The 25,527-nt window shown below is 50.4% G+C and overlaps 1 protein-coding gene across 7 annotated transcripts in view; it reads right to left on the reverse strand.

Moving 5' to 3' along the window:
• The window catches only part of WFIKKN2 (WAP, follistatin/kazal, immunoglobulin, kunitz and netrin domain containing 2), a 41,819-nt gene that overhangs the window by 4,943 nt on the left and 11,349 nt on the right, over nucleotides 1-25,527 (reverse strand). The window contains exons 1-3 of one of the 7 annotated variants that reach the window (XM_031657549.1): nucleotides 19,994-21,623; nucleotides 19,249-19,432; nucleotides 1,510-2,988 (exon numbers count right to left, since the gene is read on the reverse strand). In XM_031657549.1, the coding sequence (XP_031513409.1) occupies nucleotides 1,510-1,719 (210 nt within the window). In that variant the 5' untranslated portion in view covers nucleotides 1,720-2,988; nucleotides 19,249-19,432; nucleotides 19,994-21,623. Of the gene's footprint in view, nucleotides 1-1,509; nucleotides 5,510-16,453; nucleotides 18,105-19,248; nucleotides 21,624-25,527 lie in introns of those variants that run through there. The other 6 variants (XM_031657550.1, XM_031657548.1, XM_031657552.1 and 3 more) reach the window with 6 other exon arrangements.

A 25,527-nucleotide genomic window follows, 5' to 3' on the forward strand; every position in this document is an offset into this window, starting at 1 on the left:
CAGAGCAGAAGGCAGGAACAAGGAAGCTGACAGGCTGAAACGTGGTTTCCTTCCTCCCAGGGACACCACAGCATCCATTCAGAGCTGCTCCTGCTTGGCCTGCCATCAGCCTGGTCTGCTCTCAGGCTCAGGGTCCAAACTCCTGGGGAGGTGGCCTGGAGTCCAAGGCAACCAAAGCTTTGTTGTTAAACATGGGTTCCAAGCCCACCGTTCCCTCACTGGCCATGGCACCTGTGCCCTCCCTGCCTGACTCTGTGTCCACTCTCTCACCTGTGAGTGGGCTTCTGATGCCCACCATGCTGACCTGTCGTGTCAACACACATGACATGCCTGGCACGGTGCTGGCCCACAGCAGCCCTCAGCATGCATGAAGGAGGAATCCTCAGGTTTCAGTCCCTGATGAAGTGGGACATCGCTCCCACCTCTCCTTCCAGGCTTCAGTGTTAATAGACAGGATGGTGCCCTGTTTCTCTCCAGGTGGATGGGGCCTGTGTTCCTTCACCTTCCTGGGCCCTGCAGGGCACTACTGCATGGTCCCCACCCTGTGGCTCCCACCCCCATCACTCACAGGCTCACATGGTCCATCTCTGGCTTCTGGACCTCACTCACCTGGTCCGCCTCACACTCCAGCTTCTGGATCCCACTCACCTGGTCCGCCTCACACTCCAGCTTCTGGATCCCACTCACCTGGTCCGCCACGCTGCGTGTTGCTTCTGGATCCCACTCACCTGGTCCATCTCACACTCTCGCTTCTGGACCCCACTCACCTGGTCCATCTCACACTCTCGCTTCTGATCCCACCTGGTCCACTTCACCTGTGCTTCTGGATCCCATCACCTGGTCCTCACACGCTGTGCTTCTGGATCCCATCGGTCCGCCACGCTTGTGGTTTTTTCGATCCACCACCCGTCCACCTCACACCTCGCTTCTGACCCCACTCCACATCCCGGTCCACCTCACTTCGGCTTCTGACCCTCACCACCTGTCCCCACATTGTGGCTTCGACCCAGTCACCTGTCCTCACTGGCTTCTGGACCCCACTCACCTGGTCCACCTCACACTGCGGCTTCTGGACCCCACTCAACTGGTCTCACCGCCTCACACTCCCGCTTCTGGACCCCACTTACCTGGTCCATCTCACACTCTGGCTTCTGGACCCCACTCCCCTGGTCCATCTCACACTCCCGCTTCTGGATCCCACTCACCTGGTCCATCTCACACTCCCGCTTCTGGACCCCACTTACCTGGTCCATCTCACACTCCTGGCTTCTGGACCCCACTCCCCTGGTCCATCTCACACTCCCCGCCTTCTGACCCCACCTCACCCGGGTCCTGGCCCCACACTTCACCTCCTCTGGATCCCATTCACCTGGTCCATCTCATACTGCGGCTTCTGGACCCTACTCACCTGGCCCTCCTCACACTCCCGCACAGTCCCCACCCCACGGCTCCCACCCCCATCACTCACAGGCTCACGTGGCCCATCTCTGGTCTCTGAACCCCACTCACCTGGTCCGTCTGACACTCCCGCCTGCAGGTGCTCTGTGCGTCCACCCAGAGGTTGGGATTCATGTCGTTGGGGCAGATACCGGCGTGGGAATAGCGGATGGGTGGCAGCGCCAGGCTTCGCGGGGGCACCCCGAGCAGCAGCAGTAGCAGCAGCAGCGCTGCCACCTGCTCCCAGCGAGACCAGAACCGGCGACACCTTAGGGCCCACATGGTGCAGGCTGGGGCGGCTAGAGACCTCCCCTGAAACGATGCCAGGATCTGGGGCCCACCAGGACCTTCCTCTCAGAGGCTGCAGACACCTGCCCTCCCCACCCCAGCAGGTTCCTGCTCAGGCTGCTGCTCAGGCTGCTGCCGCTGCTGCCTCCACCAAGTCAGCACAGCCTGCAGGGCTGTGCGGCTTCAGATAAAAGAAAGGTCTTTGGAAGGAAGCTCCCTCTCCTGAGTGTGCAGGGAGAGGAGCCGCAGCAGGGGCCCGCGCCCGGATTTATATCCTGGGCGCGCCACCCGAGTGGGAGCCAGCTAACCTGATGCCTGTCACAGGCAGGCTGCTGGCGCCTCTGTCCCGTGGCTGATCACAGACTTATTGCAGAAGGGGAAAAAAAAAAAAAAAAAAGAAGCTGGAAGCAGTTTAGGCAGCGTATCTGGCACGGTGGGACACCTGCTTGTTTTTGACTCCAGGAGGCCTTTAACCCCTTCAAGGGCCAGAAATGGCATGTGCTTTGCGGGGAGCTGGCTCCAGGACACGCAAGCTCACTCTGAAGGAGGGCTTGTTTCCCTTTCCCCCACCTCCTTGGGGCCGGGCCCCCTCCTCCCCTTTGGCCACCTCTAAAGAACACACAATCGCTTGTTACGAGGAGGGACCTGCAGCCGCCGGGTTAGCATCGCCCGGCTTGATAGTACATTTGAGAGCAAATGACGTGGAAAAACAACAAGTTCACGGCCATTCCAGGGCGGGCCTGCGCCGCACTGTGCCCTGTAAGCCGACTCCCACCCCGGCCCCGGCCCTTTGTAGGGGGTGTGCACACGGACAGTTCCGTATCTCTGTGTCCAGGGCAGTTTGCGTCTTAAGTTCCAACTTCAGTTAATTTCCCCCAAATCATTCCAGAGACACATACCAGATATGCTCTGGCTCCCCCGGCGGCTGGGACGGATCACATTCCTCCCTCTTCCATCGACACACCAAGAAAACCTCCGCGGTCACAGTGTCTCGGGACTGTGCCGGAGTCCAGCTGCCCTCGCTGACGACCACAGTGGCCACTCTTCGGTGAGCTCCTTCTGAGCTGCCAGCCGTGTCTGGCCTCCCCCACTTCCCAAAGGAGGTCTGTGGTCAAAGAAGGAAAGCGACTTGCCCAAGGTCACATACACTGAGCAGTCCTGGTGGCACCAGCTGTCAGATGCACTGGGCTCTTCACACGTGCGGGTTCTCTGAATGCATCATCTCATTTAATCCTCACAACAAACTGCACCTCCATTTCAGATCTGAGGAAAGGACGCACAGAGAGGCTAAGCAACCTGCCCATTTCGCACAGCTACCCCACCACGGTACAGGAAACAGGGACACCAGCTTGCTGGGTGTGGGCAGGGGCCTTTTAAAACCACCCCTCCCCCATCCATCTGTCAGAACTGCTGTCAAGGCACAGCCCAAACTCTGGTTTTCACAGACTGGACAAGAAATTTTTGAAACATCAGGGGCTATATTTGTGGAGGGGCCGGGAAGAGAGCCAGAAGCTGCCAGGGGCTGGGGGCGATTTCTCCCCCATTTGGCAGCAAATGGCTTGTATCTAAAATGCCACAGAGCAGCCTGCAGTCTGAGTGTTTTCGCGTTGGTCACTCGATCCCGGGGGTGGGGGGTGGAGGCGCATAGAGCCCCGAAAGAGAGGTACCTTTCCAAGGCCAAACCACAAGGGCCTTGGGGACAGTAGGTGGGGTGGCCCCCACACGCATCAGAGACATAAGGGATCCTGAAGGTAATCTCGCTTTACAGCTAAGGAAACTGAGGCCTGAACCCAGGCCACTCCTTCCCCCACGTCCACTTTCCCCTTCAGGAACACAGCTCCCCGTCTCACAGGACTGTAAAACGGCCATGGGACCCTTGCTTCCACACCCAGACCCTTCCCCTTCCCAGCCGGGTGGGCGCTGCCTTCTCCTCGCCTGAGCTGGTTCCTTCCCGTTGTGCGGCCATTCTGCAGGATCTGTCTTTTCTGCTTATGTCAAATCGCTAATGAAGGGTGTCAGATCCTAATCCTCTAAATTATTGGAATAAACTTCCCTTCGAGGCCAGTCCCCGTAATGAAGCCAGACAGCGGGCGACGCCGGCTGCTTTGAATTCCCTGTAATTTCATCAGCCCGCGTTCCAGCTGCTCTGCGCGGGGGCCTTCACACAGCCCTTGGACAAACGTGGTTTGCGCAGCCTCCTTTGATAGCACAAAGGGAAATGGACAGTGACACATTTCTAAGCAGGACTTAGAAAAACTGTCACAGCCCCATTAGGCCAGGACAAGTATCCAAGGAGAGGAGGCTGATTTCTGGGCAGTCCCAAGACACCATTAGAGGGCGTGGGAGAGATGAGAGAGGGTGGGAGGAGGGGAGGTGCCCAGCAGAGGTGTGGGGGTGCTGAGGAGAGTGGGAGAGGGGCACAGGGCAGGGCAGGGGAAGCTTGGCCTTCCCACCCCCACTGCTGGTGCTGATGGAGAACGCCCCTGCACCCAGCCGGGTCCTGTCTCAAGCCATGGGCCTCTCCTTTCCGGGCCCGGTTCCTGGACATTCTGCCCAGAGAACTCTCAAAGCAGCATCGGGGAAGAGAGGGGCCCAGAACACCCTGACTCTCCCTCCAGCCCTTCCAAGTCTCCCACCAAAACACAGCTCAGAATAATAAATAACATCTGATCGGCCTGGAGCCCACACAGCGTTTTCACCTGCACATTGCTGCTGACCCCACCGCAGCCCCAGGAGGGTGCTCTCTGGTGCGGGAGAGGAAACCAAGTCACAGAGAGGTTAGGCTGGGCCCTCCTCCCGCCCACTCCAGGCCTATGGCCTCCACACACGCCGTGCAAGCTTCCAGCCCCTCCAGAAAGCGACCCCCAGCCCACGCTGGCCGCCCCACCCACTGGCTTGTTTATAAGCTGTTTGGGAGTGCTTTGAAGTTTCCTCCTCCCTCCCAGAGGCCCTTGGAACTGGCTCCGGATCTGCCTCCTTCTCTCTCTCCCCTCGGTGTGTCTGTCTGTCTGTCTGACTCTGTGTCCCTCACACTCTTCCCTGTGGGTGGTGTGGGCCCCACTCTCACCAAACCCACAGTACCAAAGGTGGGCCCAGCGGGAGTGGCTCAGCGGCACATGCCCACTGTCCACCGGGTCTCCTCCACTCGGGCCACTGGGAGCAGAGGCTGGGCTGGGTCTCCTGAGCAGAGGCCTGGCCTCGGGCATGATCTGCCTTTTCCCCTTTTCCCAAGAACACCAGGCACAGCTCTCCTACCACTCAGGATGAGAGGTCAGAGAGCGCTGGGCTCAGCCCCATCTTGGAAGGGCCCCTCCACCCCCCACCACTGTCACAGAGTGGAAAACCACGGACTCTTCACGCCTCCCAGGGTGGGTTCAAACCTGCTCTAGGAGCGGTGAGAAGAGGTCACCAGGTCACTCTGGGTGACCCTTGACCTCAGGTTCACCTTGACATTAACAACTCCTGAGCTGCTAGGGTCTTGACAGGACAGCACAGCTGACACCATTTCCCAAGTCAGCCAACCCCCAGCAGCCATGATGGGGAGGCACAGAGGTGCCACAAGAGTATCTTGGGTGCCACGTGGCTTATGCACACCCCACACCCACACTCCTACCTCACACTGCACGTGCTCCCTCTCTTTCTTTCCAGAAAGGTTTTTTAGAGTACCTACTGTGTGCTAAGTTCTGGGCACATCGAAACCAGTAACAGGCCGGGCATGGTGGCTCACACCTGTAATCCTAACACTTTGGGAGGCTGAGGTGGATGGATCACTCGAGGTCAGGAGTTTGAGAGCAGCTTGGCCAACATGGTGAAATCCTATCTCTACTAAAAATAAAAATAAAAAAAAAATAGGCCGGGCGCAGTGGCTCATGCCTGTAATCCCAGCACTTTAGGAGGCCGAGGCGGGCGGATCACGAGGTCAGGAGATCGAGACCACCCTGGCTAACACGGTGAAACCCCGTCTCTACTAAAAATACAAAAAATTAGCTGGGCGTAGTGGTGGGTGCCTGTAATCCCGGCTACTCTGGAGGCTGAGGCAGGAGAATGGCGTGAACCCAGGAGGTGGAGCTTGCAGTGAGCCGAGATCACGCCACTGCACTCCAGCCTGGGCGACAGAGTGAGACTCCCTCCCCCCGGCCAAAAAAAATAAATAAATAAAAATAAAAATAAAATAAAAAAATAGCTGGACGTGGTGGTATGAGCCTGTAGTCCCACCTACTTGGGAGACTGAGGCAGAAGAATTGCTTCAACCCAGGAAGCAGAGGTTGCATTCAGCCAAGATCACACCACTGTACTCCAGCCTGAGCAGCAGAGCGAGACTCCATCTCAAAAATAAAAAAGAAAGAAGAAAAGAAAAGAACAACCATCTTTGTCCACAGGGCGGGTACCGTCTAGTCTAGAAAGCCAGCATGCAGAAATAAGAACGGGGAATGCTGGTGGGGAGCCCTCTCAGCGCTGGGGAACAGAGAGGAGGGAGAGGCCTGGGGTCTGCTTTTGCACATCCATGACATTGGGTGGGGCCTGAGCAGAATCTCAAAGGAGAGAGGGCGTTTCCTACACCTCTCCTTGGAAAGGCCTGGCCCACACCACAGTCTCCTCCGCCAAGGCCCTTCCTCCACAGCGCCCAGGCCTCCGGAAAGGGGAGGTGACAGGGACGTCAGCAGGTTTAGGAAATGGGGTGGGGGTGGGAGCTGCAGGTCTTGCAGGCGCTGCACGGGGTGGCCCCAGCAAAGTACACCCCAGCGGCCCATTCTGGTCTACCCTGCTTGGGCCCCAGACCTGAGCCAGCCACATTTTCTCCCAAATGGATGGGGGAAGCCAGCCCCCCAGGAGCCCCTCCCACCCTGATCTTGGTCATTTAAACATGTTTGGGGAGGAGGGGCAGGAATTGGGGTGCTGAGAAAGAAGGAAGTCCTAGTCAGGGTGCTGAGACGGCAGCCCAGGTTGCCTCAGCTAAAGGCAGTGATTAGTCAGACCTAAGCCAGAGAATTCAATAAAGCCAGCGGCTCATTACCCAGCTGGGGACCCCCTGCCTGCGCGGCCTCGGGCCTGGGTTACATTACAGGACTGCGTGAACTCTCCCCTCTGAGTGAGGCTGCACCGGGCCTTGGAATAATTATGGGGCCTCAGCAGATGGTGGAGATGGATGGGGGAGGCCTTCAGCTGTGAGACACGTGACCCATCTGCATCTGTGTGGAACAGGACATGGGAGGGTCCTCGCTGAGCAGAGAGGTAAAGCAGGGCCCGTCCTGAATCCAGATCTGAGAATGATGGGGTTGTCAGGGGTGGGGCATGGCCCAGTGTCCCTGGCCAGCTGGGCCTCCTTGGAGACCGTTGTCTGGGCCAGGGAGGTCTACAGGTGCAGTGAGCCTCTAGAAGCTGGAGTCCTGCAGTCTGTGTGTCAGGAACCCAGAAGAGGAGGCACTTCTGGGACAGCACAATTCTGGGCTCCTTTGGGCATTCGAATGTCTTCCTAGAGGATTTGGAGCCTGTGTCGGGCTCCTCGCCCACTCGGGAAGCTCCATGGTGCTTGGGTTGAGCACTGTGCAAGGAGTCGGGGCCCTGGGCTCTCCTGCTGGTTTGCCATCATTTCACTGTGGGACCACCTCTATTTCCCCATCTGAGGCCCCTTCCAGCTGCCTCTTCTGTGATCCCGTGTCCTGACTCCTCCAGCTTTGCCTTGATTGAATCAGCTTCAAAAAGCCATGTGCAGCTCTTAGCCAAGACAAACACCGGAGTGCAGAAGGCAGAAGGCCGTGGGGCTGCGGGGCTGGGGCCGGCTCCACACCCTGTTCTGCTGGGACACAGCGAGGGCGGGTTTCCACTCTTCCCAGGCCTGCAGGAATGCCACAAACAGAGGCACGGCCTCTCTCCGGCTCGGGTCTCCCCCACCCTAAATGCTTCCCCAGCTACTCTACTCGCCACACTCTGGAGCTCCTGCCTTCCTCCCTTCTCCCTTTGAATGACAGGGAAATGAGAAGGTCTGAGACTCTTGGGCCTGTCTGCTTCCCTGCCTGCTGCTGGGCAAAGGAGGACAAGCTCTCTAAAGTCAAATGCACCTCTCACACTCATTCCAACAATACAAAACGTCCAATGAAGCCTGGGTGCGGTGGCTCACACCTATAATCCCCGCACTTTGGGAGGCCAAGGTGGGCAGGTCACCAGAGGTCAGGAGTTTGAGACCAGCCTGGCCAACATGGTGAAACCCCGTCTCTACTAAAATTACAAAAATTAGCCGGGCATGGTGTCGTGCGCCTGTAATCCTAGCTACTTGGGAGGCTGGGGCATGAGAATCACTTGAACCTGGGAGGAGAAGGTCATGGTGAGCCAAGATCGTGCCACCACACTCCAGCCTGGGTGACAGAGCGAGACCCTGTCTCAAAAATAAAAATAAAAAATAAAAACAGAATGTCCAATGGCTGCGTGGGGGTGAGCTGGAGTGGGGGTGAGCTGGAGTAGGGATGAGAAACAGGTTTCTTTCTGACTGATCGTGATTCCAAGACTTGTGGCTTAAAGATAGCTTCCCCATGCCTTCGAGAGGAGGCCAAAGCATTTTTCTGGACTGCTGTGACCTTCTGCCTCAGTTTACTTCTCCGGTCTTATCATTTGTCCCTCTTACTCTCAAACTCTGGAGGCTGCAACATCGTGCTTCCTGACCTTTAAAAGCTCTCCACAGTACTCCCCCTTCCGCCTCACACGACATTGTCCTCTGTGCTAAACAATCTCACCCCTGGCCCGCTCTGTCTTCTCCCAGCCCACTGCTGCCTGACCCACTTCAGAAACAACATCTTTCAGGGGGCCCTCCTGACTTTAAATGACAAAGCAAAACAAAACAAAAGCCATAACTGGGTTGTAAAATACAGGTAAAGTTTAAATGTTCAATGTAGCGGGCTGAGTGGTGCTCCCCCCCGGCCCCCAACCCCGCCAAATAGATCTATGTTATAACCCCCAGAGACGGTGGCCGTGACCTTATTTAGGAAAAGGGTTTTTGCAGATGAAATTAAGGATCTTGAGATGAGATCATGCTGGATTACCGAGGAGGGCCCTAAATCCAGTGACGGGTATCCTTACAAAGGCAGCGAGAGAATGGAGACACAGAAGACGGGAAAGTCATGTGCAGATGGAAGCAAAGATTAGAGCGATGCACCCACAACCCCAGGAACACCTGAGCCCCCAGAAACTGGAAGAGGAAAAGGAGTCTCCCCTAAAGCCTCTGGAGGGAGCGTGGCCCTGCCAACATGGTGGTTTCATACCTCCAGCCTCCAGAACTGTTAGATAATACATGTGTGCTGTTTTAAGCCACCAAGTTCCTGGTCATTTGTCAAGCAACCCCAGGAAATGAACACACCTGCCTAAAACTCTTCAATGGCCTCTCCTGGTCATAATTAAATGCCACAACTACCCTGAGTTGCCCCTTTTAGGTTCATCCTAAAAATACTCAATGAACTGCCTCTCCAGAAGTGTGTTGTTTTCTGAGAACTGTGCTTTTTTAAGCACTGAGTTGATAGACTTAGTGTTTTAAAAATCTTTAAAAAAAAGAGCTGTGGTTGTTGTTGTTTTACTCTTTAACAGAAACCGAGAGTCAAGATGATCTCAATGTAAAGACACTCGGTAGAATGTGGGTGGCCAGAACAGTTGAGAACGGAGCTCAGCTGCTGAGAGCTTTGATTCACCCCACAGGGCCGGAGGTGCTGGTGGCATGGGACGAACTTTTGGGAGGCAGGTACTGAGCGAGGGGCTGAGCTGAACGGAGCCCACCTCTCATCTGTAATCCTTAGGGAAGAAAACCCCTCTGTGGCAGGGGCTTTCAAATGTTTCGAGTGCAACACATAGTGAGAAATACTCTTTTTTTTTTTTTTAATTTGAGATGGGGTCTCGCTCTGTCACCCAGGCTGGCGCAATCTCTGCTCACTGCAACCTCCACCTCCTGGACTCAAGCGATCCTCCCACCTCTGCCTCCTGAGCAGCTGGGACCACAGGTGCACACCACCATGCGCAGCTAATCTTTTGTATTTTTGATAGAGATGCGGTTTTGCCACGTTGCCCAGGCTGGTCTCGAATTCCTGGGCTCAAGAGATCGCCTGCCTCAGCCTCCCAAAGTGCCGAGATTACAGGTGTGAGCCGAGGCACCTGGCCAGAAATACATTTTTCACTGTGATTCGGTACACATATTCATGTGAATAACTGAAACAAAAGTTTCACAAAGCCATAGTTGCCCTTGCTATACATGATGCACTCCATCCACTGGTGTGATTTTGCTAGGGCCACCCGTGCAGAGCCGGCAAGACCTGCAGCTCCCAGCCCCACCCTGTCTCCTAAACCTGCTGACTCCTCTCTCATCTCCACTTTCCAGAGGCCGGGGTCCCATGGAGGTGGGGGCCTTGGCCGAGGAGGCTGTGCTTGGGTCAGGCCATTCCAAGGAGAAGTGTGGGAAATTCCTTCTCTTCTTTGCATGCAGATTCCAAAAGTCGAAGATCACTTGGGAAAGTTAGGAACAACCAAAGGCCAAGGGTTTGGGGGCTTCTATTGTCATCATCTAAAAAGCCAAGGTGGCAGGATACAAAGTTAATATACAAATGTCAGTTGCTTTCCTTTATATCAGCAATGAACAATTGGAATTTGAAATTAAACAGAAACCACTTACATTAACATAAAAAGTACTTAACGTATACATCTTTTAAAAATATGTACAAGAGCTATGCAAGAAAAACTATACAACTGATAAAAGAAACCAAAGAAAATCTAAATATGGAAAGTCATATTCCAGCTGGGTACGATGGCTCATGCCTGTAATCCCAGCACTTTGGGAGGATAGGGTGGGTGGATCACCTGAGGTTAGGAGTTCAAGACCAACCTGGCCAACATGGCAAACCCTGTGTCTGCTAAAAATACAAAAGTTAGTCAGGTGTGGTGGCTCACACTTGTAATTCCAGCTACTTGGGAGGCTGAGGCAGGAGAATCGCTTGAACCTTGTAAGGTGGAGGTTGCAGTGAGCCAAGATTTAAAAAAAGAAGAAGAAAGACATGTTCCATGTTTATAGATTAGATTAGATTCAAAATTGTCAAGATGTCAGTTCTTCCCAACTAGATCTATAGATTCACTGCAATCCTGATCAAAATCCCAGGAAACTATTTTGTGATATCAACAAAATGATTCTAAGTTTATATGGAAAGGCAAAAAACCAGAACAACTAACACAATCCTGAAGAAGGGAAATAAAGTTGAAGGACTGACGTTACCCAACTTCAAGACTTGCTATATATTAAGCTGCAGAAATCAAGGCAACATGGTATTGGTTAAAGAATAGACATATAGATAAATGAGACAGAATACAGAGCCCAGAAATAGACTCATACAAATGTAGTCAACAGGTCTTTGACAAAGGAGCAAAAGCAATTCCATGGAGAAAGAACAATCTTTTCAACAGACAGTGCTGGGCCAAGTGGACATCCATATGCAAAAAAAAAAAAAAAAAAAAAAAAAAAACAGTCTAGACATAATAGACCTTACATCTTTCACAAAAATTAACTAAAAACGAATCAAGGGCTAATTGTAAAACACAAAACTATAACATTTCTGGAAGATAACACAAAAGAAAATCTAGGTGACCTTCATTTTGGCAGTGACTATTTATTTATTTATTTAGAGATGGAGTCTTGCTCTGTCACCCAGGCTGGAGTGCAGTGGTGCAGTCTCAGCTCACTGCAACCTCCATTTCCCAGGTTCAAGCGATTTTCCTGCCTCAGCCTCCCGAGTAGCTGGGACTGCAGGTGGCCACCACCACGTCCAGCTAATTTTTGTATTTTTAGCGGAGACAGGGTTTCATCATGTTAGCTAGGCTGTTCTCAAACTCCTGGCCTCAAGTTATCCACCCGCCTCAGCCTCTCAAAGTGCTGGGATTACAGGTGTCAGCCACCACACCCAGGAGCAATGACTTTTTAGATACAATAATCAAAACACGATCCATGACAGAAAAAGATTGATGTTACTTTTGCCCTGCAAAATATATCATTAAGAGAATGAAAGCCTAGGCAACATGGCCAAACCCTGTCTCTACAAAAAATACAAACATTAACCTGGCATAGTGGCACCATGCCTGTAGTCCCAGCTACTTGGGAGGCTGAGGTGGGAGGATTGCTTGAGCCCAAGAAGTTGAGGCTGCAGTGAGCTGTTATTATGCCACTGCACTCCAGCTTGGATGATGGAGTGAGACCCCGTCTCAAAAAAGAAAAAAGAAAAACACGAGCCACAAATTGGCAGAAAGTGTTTGGAAAGCATATATCTGATAAAGAACTTGTATCCAGAATTCTAGAATATGTAAGAACTCTCAAAACTCAACCAGTGAAAAATGGGCAGAATATTTGAACAGACACTTCACCAAAACAGGTATATAAATGGTAAATAATTGTAATAAAAGATGTTTAACATTGACCAGGTGCCGTGGCTCATGACTGTAATTCCAGCACTTTGGGAGGCTGAGGCAGGTGGATCACTTGAGGTCAGGAGTTCGAGACCAGCCAATATGGCGAAACCCCGTCTCTACTAAAAACACAAAAATCAGCTGGGTGTGGTGGCTCACGCCTGTAATCTCAGCACTTTGGGAGGCTAAGGCAGGAGAATTGCTTGAACTCGGGAGGCAGAAGCTGCAGTGAGCTGAGATTGTGCCACTGCACTCCAGCCTGGGTGACAGAGCAAGACTCTGTCTCAAAAAAAATAAAAAATAAAAATAAATAAAAGATGCTCAACATCATTCATCATCAGGGAAATGCAAATTGAATACACATAAGAAATCATTACACACTAATTAGAATGGTTAAAATGTAAAAGCCTGGTCATACTAGGTATTGGCAAAGATGTGGAAGAACTGAAACTCTCATACACTGTTCCTGGGAAAATGAGTGCATTTGGCACCATTGTAAATGGTACAATTACTTCATAAATCAGTTTGCTTCTTAAAAAATAGGGAAGTTAAACATACTTCTACCATTCCCCTCCTGGGTGTCTACACAAGAGAAATGAAAGGATGGTTCACAGAAGGCTTGAACATGAATATTCATGGCAGCTTTATTTGTAATTGCCAGAAACTACAAACAACTTCAAAGGTGAATGTTTAAACACATTGCAATGTAGCCATACAATAGAATCCTACTCAGCAATAAAAAGGAATAAACTACTCATACATGCAATAATACAGGTGAATCTCAAAATAATTATGCTGAGTGAAAGAAAATTGACCCAAAAGAGTATACTTTAAATATGTGCAGTATATTGTTTGTCGGTTGTACATAAGTAAATCTGGTTTTTATTTATTTGCTTGTTTGTTTTTTCTTTGAGACAGGACCTTGCTTTGTCACCCAGGCTGGTGTGCAGTGGTACAATTATGACTCACTGCAGCCTTGACTTCCCAGGCTCAAGAGATCTCCCAACTTCAGCCTCCCAAGTAGCTGAGACTACAGGTGCATGCCAGCATGCCTGGCTAATTTTAAAAATTTTTTGGCAGAGATGGTATCATTATGTTACCCAGGCTGGTCTTGAACTCCTGGGCGTACGCTATCCTCCTACCTTGGTCTCACAAAGTGCTGGGATGACAGGCATGAGCAGTCACACCCAGGCAAATCTGTCTTTTAAAATGTCAAACTCTGACCTTATCTATGAGTCTGCCTTTTCTGACCCCATCCAGCCTCTCGGTCCTTATTCTGTCCCTCTCTGCTACCACTCTGCTCCAGCCTCATTGGCCTTCCCTCTCAAACATGATGGCTGTGTTCTTACCTCAGGGTCTTTATTATTAATATTATTTTATTTTTTGAGATGGAATCTCACTCTGTCACCAGGCTAGCATGCAGTGGCGTGATCTCGGCTCACTGCAACCTCCACTTCCTGGGTTCAAGCGATTCTCCTGCCTCAGCCTCCTGAGTAGCTGGGACGACAGGCGTGCACCATGACATCCAACTAATTTTTGTATTTTTAGTAGAGATGGGGTTTCACTATGTTGGCCAGGATGGTCTCGATCTCCTGATCTTGTGATCGGCCCACCTCAGCTTCTCAAAGTGCTGGGATTACAGGCGTGAGCCACCATGCCCGGTTGCCTCAGGGTCTTTGTAATGTGTCCTTTCTGCCCAAAGAGCTTTTCCCATAGTGGTGTTTTCTATTCATTCAAAGACTTCCCTCACTTCCTTGTCCATTGTTACACACACACTCATGCCTAGATTTTTGCCACCCTTTCCCCAAGTCACATGGCACTTCACCCTGTTTTATTTTCTTAAAAGCATTCACCATTGCATCAAGTGAGGTTCTTTTGGCTGCAAAAACAGTAATGGAACACTCACCCAAAGTATCTCACATGTCAAGGGGTCCAAGAATGGGCAGTATCAGGGCTGGTTCAGCAGCTCAACAACACTAGGGCTTCAGGTCAGCCTTCCTGGAATTCTCTTGATCTTCTCCTCATAGTCACAAGATGGCTGCCATCACCAGAAGTGCTCACATGACAACGTTCAAAGGCAGGAAGACAAGATGTGGCAGAGGCCATTTGTGCACACCAACCATCCCATGTGCTCCCTACATTTCCCAGCCTTCCTTGCAGTTAAGTTGAAGCCCTGTAACTAGTTCTGGCCCATAAACTGTGACTGGAAGCAATGTTGGTGGGTAGAAGCCCTTAGCAGGAGCTTGAGGTCTTCATGCATTGCCTGATTCAAGCTCCCATGCTGGTATTTGGTGATGCCTCCAAACTATTTACTCTCCACATGAACACCAGTTTTAAGGGTTATAAGATGATGAGATGAAGATGATGATAAGGGAAAGCCACTGCTTTGCCCAGGAATATGTCAGACCATAAGGCATGCACTCAAGTTAGAATTTCAAGGTTTAAAGTAAGCAATTATGGATAAGCCCTGGGAGTGTTCCTATGGGAAGCTCTTCCAAATGCAGCCTGAGGCTCTCATCTCTGGTTCAACAGTGCCAAATTAGGCATCGTGGTGGATTAAAGATGGCCACAAATTCTTTGCCATTCCTTCAGTAGAGAGATGGGCTTTCCTTCAATCTGGCTGGTCCTACTGACTTTGGCCAACAGAATGTGACGGAAGTATAACTTCCAGGTCAAGCATTAAAGATCATGACTTCCACATTTGCCCCTCTTTGAAGGTTTCCTCTTAGAAGCCAGCACTGTGTGAGAAGTCCAGCTACCATAAGACCACCATGTCATGAGGAAGTCCCAGCTAGCCACTTAGAGAGAAATACTTAGTGGATCTATGGAGGGGCACCAAGATACCAGACATGTGAATGCATTTTTTTGGACCTTCCAGCCTAGCCCAGCTACCAGCTATGTAGTTAAATGAATTTAACTATTATGTAGTTGAATGAATGATCCCTAATATTTTTACCATTAGAAGTAAAGGCAAAAACCACAATTACTTTTGCACCAACCTAACGTCACATAGAGCAGAAGAACAGCCCAGCTGAACTCTGCCCAAACTTCTGATCCATAGGATCATGAGCAAATAAAATGTTTTATACCACTAACTTTTGGGATAGTTTATTACAGAGCAATATACAGACTGGATGTAGTGGTTCATGCCTATAATCCCAACACTTTGGGAGGTTAAGGCAGGAGGATCACTTGAACTGAGAGTTTGAGACCAGCCTGGGCAACATAGCAAAACCCTTGTCTCAACGACAAAAAAAATTTCTTTTAAATCTATTTAAAAACAAAAAATAAAATGTAGAGCAATGTACAAATGGAATAGATATGAGGGAACTGTGGTGGAAGCCAGTTTCAGCTGCTCAGCTTCACTGCTCATGATGAATCAGGAGGCAGAGACAAGAATCCTGCCAGAGTTCTCTTTAAGATATAAGATAGAATATCTGGGGCTCTTCTCAAAGCCTGTGCCCCTGGCAATGCTCATGACAGGGGTCTGAAGTGTGGGCTTAGAGGAAAGCACCATCAATAGCCTCTAAGCAAACAGACCATGATTATGATCCAGACCATAATGTTGGCTGGAGTAGACTTGAACTATGTGGCCAGCTCGGATTCTAGGGAACAGCATTAGAGGTTAAAAGCCCTATTTCCCATTAAAAGCAGAGGTCAGGTAAGGGCTTCTAGAGGAAGTGACATCAATACTGAGACCTGAAGGATAAATCATAGTTAGCTGGACAAAAAGGGGACATTATATGCAAAGGCTGTGAGATGGGAGGTGGCACAGAGCATTGGAGGAACTGGAAGACAGCCAGGGTGGCTGAAGAGGAGGGAGTCCACACAAGTCCAAGCGGGACTCAGAGGTAGAATCTCTCACCCATGCCTACACCACCATCAGGAAGGAGGCTTTGATTTTACCATCTATTTTAGAAAGGCTTGCTTTGCACTTTGAACTCTGCTTTGGGTAGATCTTGGGAGTGAAGATTTGAGGGAAACAACAACAACAGAACAGTATGTAGCTAAGTGAAGAGCTAGACCACAGAAAATATATATTAGTCACCACTCTAGCTTGTAGCAAGCAGATTGAAAGTCTCACAGGAGGCCGGGTGTGGTGACTCACGCCTGTAATCCCAGCACTTTGGGAGCCCAAGGTGGGCAGATCACGAGGTCAGAAGTTTGAGACCAGCCTGGCCAATATGGTGAAACCCTGTCTCTACTAAAATACAAAAATTAGCCAGGCGTGGTGGCAGGCACCTGTAGTCCCAGCTACTTGGGAGGCTGAGGCAGGAGAATCGCTTGAACTTGGGAGGCAGAAGTTGTAGTGAGTTGAGATCGCGCCACTGCACTCCAGCCTGGGCGACAGAGCGAGACTCCATCTCAAAGAAAAAAAAAAAAGTCTCATGGAAAAGGTTCCTTTGTCCCCCTCAGAGGGTGTGCAATGGGGGTGTGACTCGCTTCTTCAGTGCCCCACTGCTCAAACCTCTAGGGGAACATACAGATGGGCAGGCTGTGGGGCTCTGACCCCACGGCAGTATTGAGGCGTGAATGTTTACAGCCGAAGCTCCAGTGGGCGTGTGTTACAGGATGCTCCTTTAGTTTTGCCATCTATAGGCAGCTTGGGTTAGTCAGCTCGACTAGACCTTCTACTTTGTCACTAGGACAGAGGATTTTCTGTATCCCAGGGTTTCTTGCCTTGGTATACCAGAAGCATCAGATCACATGTGGGCTTGGAGAATGAGTGCAAGGTTTTATTGAGTGGAAGTAGCTCTCAGCAGATGGGGGAGCCAGAAGGGAGATGGTTTTCCGCTGGAGTAGGGCTGCTTGGTGGCCCAGGCTCTCCTCCAACTGCCCCAGCCAAACTCTGTGTCCTTCTGCTGGTCAGTGGCCTGCTAGCATGCCGGTGCTAGTGCATTCCTCTTGACATCCAGCCGCCTGTGTGTTCCTCGGCCAATATGCTCCTCTCGATGTCCAGCCGCTTCTGTCTCTGCACTGCTAGGGTCTCAGGTTTTTATAGGCACAGGATGGGGGTGTGGTGGGACAGGGTGGTCCTTGGAAATGCAACATTTGGGCACGAAAGCAGGAGTACCTGTCCTGACCTAGGTCCATGAGGGTGGAGCCCTAGCCAGGGACATGCCCTTCCTCTCCCCAACACTTCCCTTCCCCACTTCCGTATCATTTAAAGGGACCATGCTCTTCCCTTCCCAGCACTTCCATATCAAAAGCAAAAGAACCCATGACTGTCCGCATTTGGGCCAAGTGAGCATAAAATAGTAGAGTGATAGAAAGCTACTGCATGTTTCATGGTGGAATGATTGGGGGCACTGCTGGGAACACAGGATGGGCAGAAAATGGGCCAGGCTCATTCATCAGGAGCCACCAGGAGGACTTTCTGCCAACGAGGAGCCGGGGGAAGGTGCTTCTCTCCCTAAGTCCAGCAGGCAGACACCATGGTAGACGGCAGGAGAGGTGTTTCCCAAAGTTTGGAGAGGCTCTGTTCCTAACTCTGAGTCGGCAGAAGGGAAACAGGAGGGAATTGGAGGATAAAGAGGGGGCCCATGCAAGGGAGCCAGCCCCTCAGTGCCTGCAGGGCACAGGGCAGGTACAACCTGACCACTGTGGCCTCAGGTACATGAGGATCAGAAAGGCAAAGACCCCACCATTGAGGGCAGAGGGTGTTAGGGTGCTGGGGTGAGGCCTCAATGCCTGAGTATCCCCTTCCCTCTGGCGTTTCTCAGGGAGGGAGTCATCTTCGTGCCTGAGCCCTGCCCCCAATGCACGGACCCTTAATATGGTAGACCCTGATGAACCATGGGGCTTAGGCTGGCAGGCTTAGGCCAGGCTTCAACCTTCCAGCTTCCTTCCCCAAGGGTCCAGCCACAGGTGGAGAAGATAGGCCAGAAAAAGAGGGTGGCCAGCCCTTACACTGCCCCAGCTACCTCATCACTGGGACAGTGGCTCCAGGTCTGGCTGCCCTGAGGGAGACAGGAAAAAAAAGAGAGGACATAGAGGGAGGCCTCTATCAAGGCCACATGCCTCTGAAGATCCAGTCACCGCAACCATGAGTCAACTTTGGGTGATGGATGTTCTTGACCTCCACCAAATAAAATGAGCCACCCTGCCCCCACCACCCCCTCTCCACCTTCCACCCTGTCACAACTGAGGAGCGGTCCCTCCTATTTAAGGTCAATGCTGCCAACAGCGTGTTGGATCCCAACACTTCCCTTTCCTTCCACCTCCTTAGGAACTTCATACCATCAATTACAACTTCTCTCTCCCAGATACCTGCCACCTTTAGACACGTTCATATCTCATCCTCAACAGATCATTACATCATTCCCTCCACCCCGCATTCCCCGTCCATGAACAGCCCTGCCTCTTTCTACCTTCCAAGTCAGTCTGCTCCATTTTCTCACCTCCCAAGTCCCTGAACTCATTCTTCTAAACTCTGTGATCCAGCCTCCCACACATCACTTTGCTGACAAGCCTGCTGCTAAAGTCACCTGCTGCTAGTGACTACCATGGTCTTAAATGACACAAACAGTCCTCGTTTTCTTGCCTCTCTGCAGCTTGTGACCTGTTGACCACATCCTCCTTCCTGACCACTCTCCCCCTGCATCTGTGCTATGACCTTTTTTCTCCTGGCTTTCTACCCACTTCCCTGGTAGTTTTTTCTTCATCTCTTTTACAGAAGCTTCCCCTTCCACCCAGACATTGCACCCCAGCCCCAAACAATTAATATATCAGTTGCCAGAGCGGTTGCTACATGTGGTAGCTTTAAGAAGCTCCTAGGTGGCCGGGCATGTAATGACTCATGCCTGTAATCCCAGCACTTTAGGAGGCCAAGGTGGGTGGATCACTTGAGGTCAGGAGTTTGAGACCAGCCTGGCCAACATGGTGAAATGCCATCTCCACTAAAAACACAAAAATTAGCCGGGCGTGGTGGTGCATGCCTGTAATCCCAGCTACTCGGGAGGCTGAGGCAGGAGAATCTCTTAAACCTGAGAGGCAGAGGCTACAGTGAGCCGAGATCATGCAACTGCACTCCAGCCTGGGCGACAAAACAAGCCTCCTTCTCAAAAAAAGAAAAAAAGAAAAAAACTCCCGGGTGATTCTTACCTACAGTCAGGGTTTCGAGCCACCGCCTTCAAAGTTGTATCTGCAGCTCCTGGAACATCGAAAGACAACTCTGCTACCCTAAAGGCATCCACCCAGATCCAGTGATTCCTTCTCCATTTGCATATAAGCCATTCCGGAGACTGACACAGAAGTTATGCAGGGCCTTCCCATATCTGTAAATAATCTGAATACACATTTCCATAGTGGACTAATTAGGGAAGTAGTTCTCTTTGCGACCTTAGTCATATATCTAGAAACAAACTTATATTTTAATCTCTTGAATCATGAATTTTAAAGATAATCTGGAATGCTAAAATGCCTATGCCCAAATTATGATGCTTTGGTTCAGTTCTCCACTTCCCTCCACCCCCCACCAGAATTGTCACTGCTCTCTGCTTTCGGACTTCCTATTCCTGGGGAGTTTTCCTGCTCATCCTGCTAGTCTCCACTGAGAAATCACCTCCTCCTGGTGATTCCCCAGATTCCAGCCAGGTAAGCCAGGCATCCACTTTTGTGATCCTACCCTGAACTGAGCGTAGCGTTTTGCTTTTCCTAGCATTCATCACGTTGGAATGTATTGACACGCCTCCCTAGCCAGACCTCAAGGCAGGAACCGTGTCTTATTCACCCGGGCATATCTGGTGCCTGGCATAGGGCGTTCCATAAAGTTCTGTTGAACAAATGAATGAATGAAGATTTCTCAGGTGTAAACACAGAATAAGCCGTTGCTCTGTGGTTGGTTTACCTGAATGGATTGTTGAAAAAGAGAGATGAGCCCGCAAGCAAGACGCTGCAGCGCAGAAGGCAGAGGTGTGGTGTCTGCCGAGCATGAACTTGAAGGAGGGCCGTGTGGAGTCCCAAGCCTGGGCATGAGAATCACCTGGAGGCCTCATGGACTCTGCCATGGTTCCACTGGGATCCTGTCCAGGAATTTGCCTTTTCACACGCTCCCTGGGTGGTTATGAGGCGGCCAGTACAGCACTAGCTGCATCCCAAAACTGGGGAGCCGTCCAGACTCCCCAAGAGCAAGTAATCCTCTGCAAAGTAAACTGAGGAAGAAGACACTGCAGCAAGGTGGAAATTCACAAGCAGCCCAAGTAGGAGAAATTCACAACAGCCCGGGTAGGAGAAAGGACCCTGGAACCCGACTTGTCTCAGCGCCCCCTGCTGGGGGGAGCCCCGCATGGGCTCAACCCGGTGTTGCTGACGGCGGCACCGCGGGGCACGGAGCTCTCAGCCTCCCCTGACGGAGGAGGGGACCTCCTGTCTCCCCGGGGAGGTTTGAAGAAGCTGCCTGAGGCATAAAAAATGTGGGGCTGTGGGACAGAAAGCTCGGACACTGGATAATCTCACCCCTAATGACCCCGTGGCTGTCAGCCCTGCAGCACTCACCTCAAGCCCTCACCACGGTGTGGGAAACCACAGATGGGGTTGACAGGTGACTCAGGGGCTGCAGCACCCCCAGCCACACCCCAAGGAGCTGGCATCGTTGTGCTCCTGGTTGAGTTTTTCCAGCCCCCAGCATACATCTGCCCTGCCATGGAGCCTCCACTCCCTTCCAGTTCCTTCAAAAACAGATACAGAAATGTGGTCCATCCACACAATGGAATATTACTCAGCCTTATAAAGGAAGGAAGTTCTGATACACACCACAACGTGAAGAACCTTGAAGACATTATGCCACGTGAAAGAAACCAGACACAGAAGCCCACATATTGATTCCATTTATGTGAAATGTCCAAAACAGGCAAATAGGTGGAGACAGAAAGCAGGTTAATGGTTGCCAGCAGCTGGGGGAAGGAGGGAATTGGGCAGGGAGGCCTGTTGATGGGTAACAAGTTTCCTTTTGGGATGGTGAAGATGTTCTGGAACTAAATCGTGGTGATGGCCACACAATGTTGTGAATGGACGAAATGCCACTGAACTGTACAACTTAAAAGTTACCACTTCAGGTAAATTTTACATTATGTGTATTTGACTGCAATTAACATAACAGATATGATTGCTCAGGCTTAGATGGTCCCCTGGCTCTAAGAGGACACCGAGGGCTTGGGCACCAATGGCCACCCAAAGGCAACTGTATAGAAGTTTAGCCCAGGGGCAGTCAGTTCCCCAAACCAGGTCAGTGGCCACAGCCCTCGGAAACAGGAAGTACCACTGTCCCTCCCAGCCACTCACCATCAACAAACCATGTTGAATACCCATTCTATGCTGCTCCAGAGACAAGGAAGAAGCAGGGAGGAACAAGTGTGGAAAGGAGAGAAGTGAAGATTCTATTTGGACAAAGCTAAATTCAAGATGTGAATTTTTGGCTGGGCACAGTGGCTCATGCCTATAACCCCAGCAGTTTGGGAGGCTGAGGCGGGCAGATCACCAGAGGTCAGGAGTTCGAGACCAGCCTGGCCGACATGGTGAAACCCTATCTCTACTAAAAATACAAAATTAGCCAGGTGTGGTGATCAGCACCTGTAATCCCAGCTACTGAGAGACTGAGGCAGAAGAATCGCTTGAAGCCGGGAGGCAGAGTTTGCAGTGAGCTGAGATCGCACCATTGCACTCCAGCCTGGGCAACAGGAGTGAAACTCCGTCTCAAAAAAAAAAAAAAAAAAAAGGATACTAATTTTTTATTTTATTTATTTTTGAGACAGGCTGCTCACTGCAGCCTCAGGTGAGACTCTGTCTCTACAAAAAATTAAAATATTAGCCAGGCATGGTAGTGTGCACCTGCTACTTGGGAGGCTGAGGTGGGAGAATCACTTGAACCCAGGAGGTTGAGCTGTGACCACGACACTGCACTCCAGCCTGGGCAACAGGGCAAGACCCTGTCTCAAAACAAAAGAAAGGTATTTACAGCCATGGCCTTGGCACTGTCACCAGGTGGGTGAAGAAAAGGGCCTTTCCCACGGTCCAAGACACTACTACATTTAGAGGTCTAGAGAAGAAGGAAAAATAAGCAAAGGAGAGGAGGAAAGCCAGGAGATGGTGGAATCATGGAAGGCAAGGAGACAAAGCACTTAGAGAAGGAGAAAGTGGCCATGCTTTGGTTAATGCTGCTAGGAAGTGAATAGAGGAGGGCAGAGTCGTGGTCCCCAGGTTGGAAGAGGGGATCCGCGTGCAGCACCAAAAGCTTATACAGTATGGGGAGATGGGCAGGCTCTCCTTATGAAAAATAACATAAACTTACAAGTAAAAGTGTGCATTAAAGTTTTTAGAATACAAAAAAATTCACAAATTACACATTTTAAAAAACTGATAACACAAACCTCACCAAATCTAGAAAATTAACATAATGTTTGGTTCTTTTTTTTGAGACGGAGTCTTGCTCTGTCACCCAGGCTGGAATGCAGTGGCGCAATCTCGGCTCACTGCAAGTTCTGCCTCCCGGGTTCACGCCATTCTCCTGCCTCAGCCTCCCGAGTAGCTGGGACTACAGGTACCAGGTACCCGCCACCACGCCCAGCTAATTTTTTGTATTTTTAGTAGAGATGGGGTTTCACTGTGTTAGTCAGGATGATCTTGATCTTCTGACCTTGTGATCCACCCGCCTTGGCCTCCCAACGTGCTGGGATTACCAGCATGAACCACTACACTCATCCAGCAAATTCTTTATTGCAGGAAAATCTGTGAATCCTCCTTTCTTCCTCCTCCCTATCCAAGAGACCACCAGATCCTACTGGTTGTGCGTCTAAAATATCTGTTGCCTGTCTTCTCTCTGTCTTCCTTGTTATGAATTAGTTTACGATGCCATTGCCCTGTCTGGGATTGACTCTCCTACTCATCCCTCTCCACTCTGGTTCCTGCATCTCTGCCACCAGGAGTCATCGTCTTCCCCTGAGGACCAACCCCAGGGCCTCTTAGCTTCATCTTCCTTCTCCTCCTCCTCCCAGGGATCTGCTCCAAGATGATGGATGTGACCAGGCCTCTCTGTGGGAGCTGCCACCTCCTCCTTGCCGTGTGGCCTTGTTTCTCTCCTCATGGTCACAACATGGCTGCAGCAGTTATTCTGTCTATCTTTCTATCTATCTATCTATCTATCTATCTATCTATCTGGCCTATCATCTATCTATCCACCATCTATCTATCTAATATATCTATCATCTATCATCTATCCCTTAATCTATCATCTGTCTCTCTAATCTATGATCTATCTATCCATCACCTATCTGTCTAATCTATCATCTGTTATCTATCTATCTAATCTATCATCTATCTATCCATTATCTATCTAATCTATCTATCATCTATTAGCTATCTAATCTATCATCTATCTGTCTATCCATCATCTATCTAATCACCTATCTATCATCTATTATCTATCTGTCTATTATCTATCATCTATCTAATCTATCATCTATCTATCTAATCTATGTATCTATCTATCTAATCTATGTATCTATGCATCTATCTATGTATCTATCATGTACCTACCTATCTATCATCTATCCATCCACTCATCCATCCATCTATAATGAATTTTACTCACATGAAGGTAATAAACACTCAAGACTCATCACTTCCTAATTCTTCTACCACCTGGAACTAGAAAATGAATAAGAGTGAGCATACTGTCAGCAGAAGGGATGTCTACACTAACAGATGTTAGTTAGCATCATTCAAAAGTCCTCCTGATCTGGCTTCTGCCTACTTCTCCAGCCCCATGTCACACCCTCGCCCTGTTGGACACAGTTCCACGCCATACTGATCATCCTTCAGTTCCTGGAATTCGTCAAACTCTCATTCACCCCTGGGTGTTTGCACGTCTTCCCATCCTGCCTCTGACTCCTATCCTCTGCTGGGTCTTAGTTCAAATGCCACTTTCTCCAGGAAATCTTCTGCGACCTTCAGACTGGGCTGTTGACCACCTATGAGCTCCCATATCTGTCTCTATCTTATTTAATACATAGGTATTCGCCACCTCGTCTGTGCCAAGACCTTCTGCCCTACTGCTTGTTCTTGTCTGTTTCCCGCTGGAACATATGCCCTGCAGGGGCCAGCATTGCATGCACCTTCCTCATCAGCACGTCCCGTGACAGCTAACGGTACACAGAGCACAGGCCACAGTGCCACACATTTTTGTTGGAGAATAAAAAAATGAATTAATTGTTTTAGTTGAGGTGAAATTCACACAACGTAAAATCAGCCATTTTAAAGTGAACAATTCATGGCAGCGCAGAGTGGCTCATGCCTGTAATCCCGGCACTTTGGGAGGCAGGTCACCTGAGGTCAGGAGCTTGATACCAGCCTGGCCAACATGGCAAAACCCCGTCTCTACTAAAAATACAAAAATTAGCTGGGTGTGGTGGTGCACGCCTGTAGTCCCAGCTACTCAGGAGGCTGAGGCAGGACAATTGCTTGAACCTGGGAGGCAGAGGTTGCAGTGGGCCGAGATTGTGACACTGCACTCAAGCCTGGGCAACAGGGTGAGACTCTGTCTAAATAAATAAATAAAGTAAAGAATTCAATGGCATTTCATACAGTCACAGTGTTGTACAACCACCGCCTCTGCCTAGCACCAAACACATCCATCACCCTCCAGGAAACCCTGCATCAATTAAGCTGTCACTCCCCACTCCTCCCTCCTCCTGGGTTCAAGTGATCCTCCCACCTCAGCTCCTGAGTAGCTAGGACTATAGGCATGCACCACTACACCCAGATAACATTTCGATGTTTTGTGGACTATGTTGCCCAGGCTGGTCTCAAACTCCTGGGCTCAAGAGATCCTTCTGCCTTGGCCTCCCAAAGCACTGGGTTTACTGGCATGAACCACTGGGGCCGTCTTGTTCTTCATTTTTAAAAGGAGACAAAAAATAAGGCAGTTGTGTCACTTTGCCTCTGAGTCTGAGGGTCTGATGCCTGGAACTACAGGAACTCTCTCAGGCCAGGAGCAGCGGCTCATGCCTGGAATCCCAGCACTGTGATCCCAAGGCAGAAGGCTCGCTTGAGCTCAGGAGTTTGAGACCGGCCTCAGCGACATAATAATACCCTGTCTCTACAAAAAAATAAAAAACATCAAACATCAGCTAAGCATGGTGACACGTGTTGTAGTCCTAGCTACTTGGAAGGCTGAGGTAGGAAGATTGCTTGAGCCCAGGAGATTGAGAGATTCAGGAGCAGTGAACAAAGATCGCTCCACTGCACTCCAGCCTATGCAACAGAGCAAGACCCTGTCTCAAAAAAAAAAAAAAAAAAAAAAAAAAAACTGTCCTTGAGTCCAGGGGAGCAACCCAAGAGGAAAGACACGAGGCAAAGGGTACAAGGGACCAAATGAGGTTTCAGTGG

This window comes from Papio anubis, chromosome 17, assembly GCF_008728515.1.
Source record: "Papio anubis isolate 15944 chromosome 17, Panubis1.0, whole genome shotgun sequence".
Lineage (NCBI taxonomy): Eukaryota > Metazoa > Chordata > Mammalia > Primates > Cercopithecidae > Papio > Papio anubis.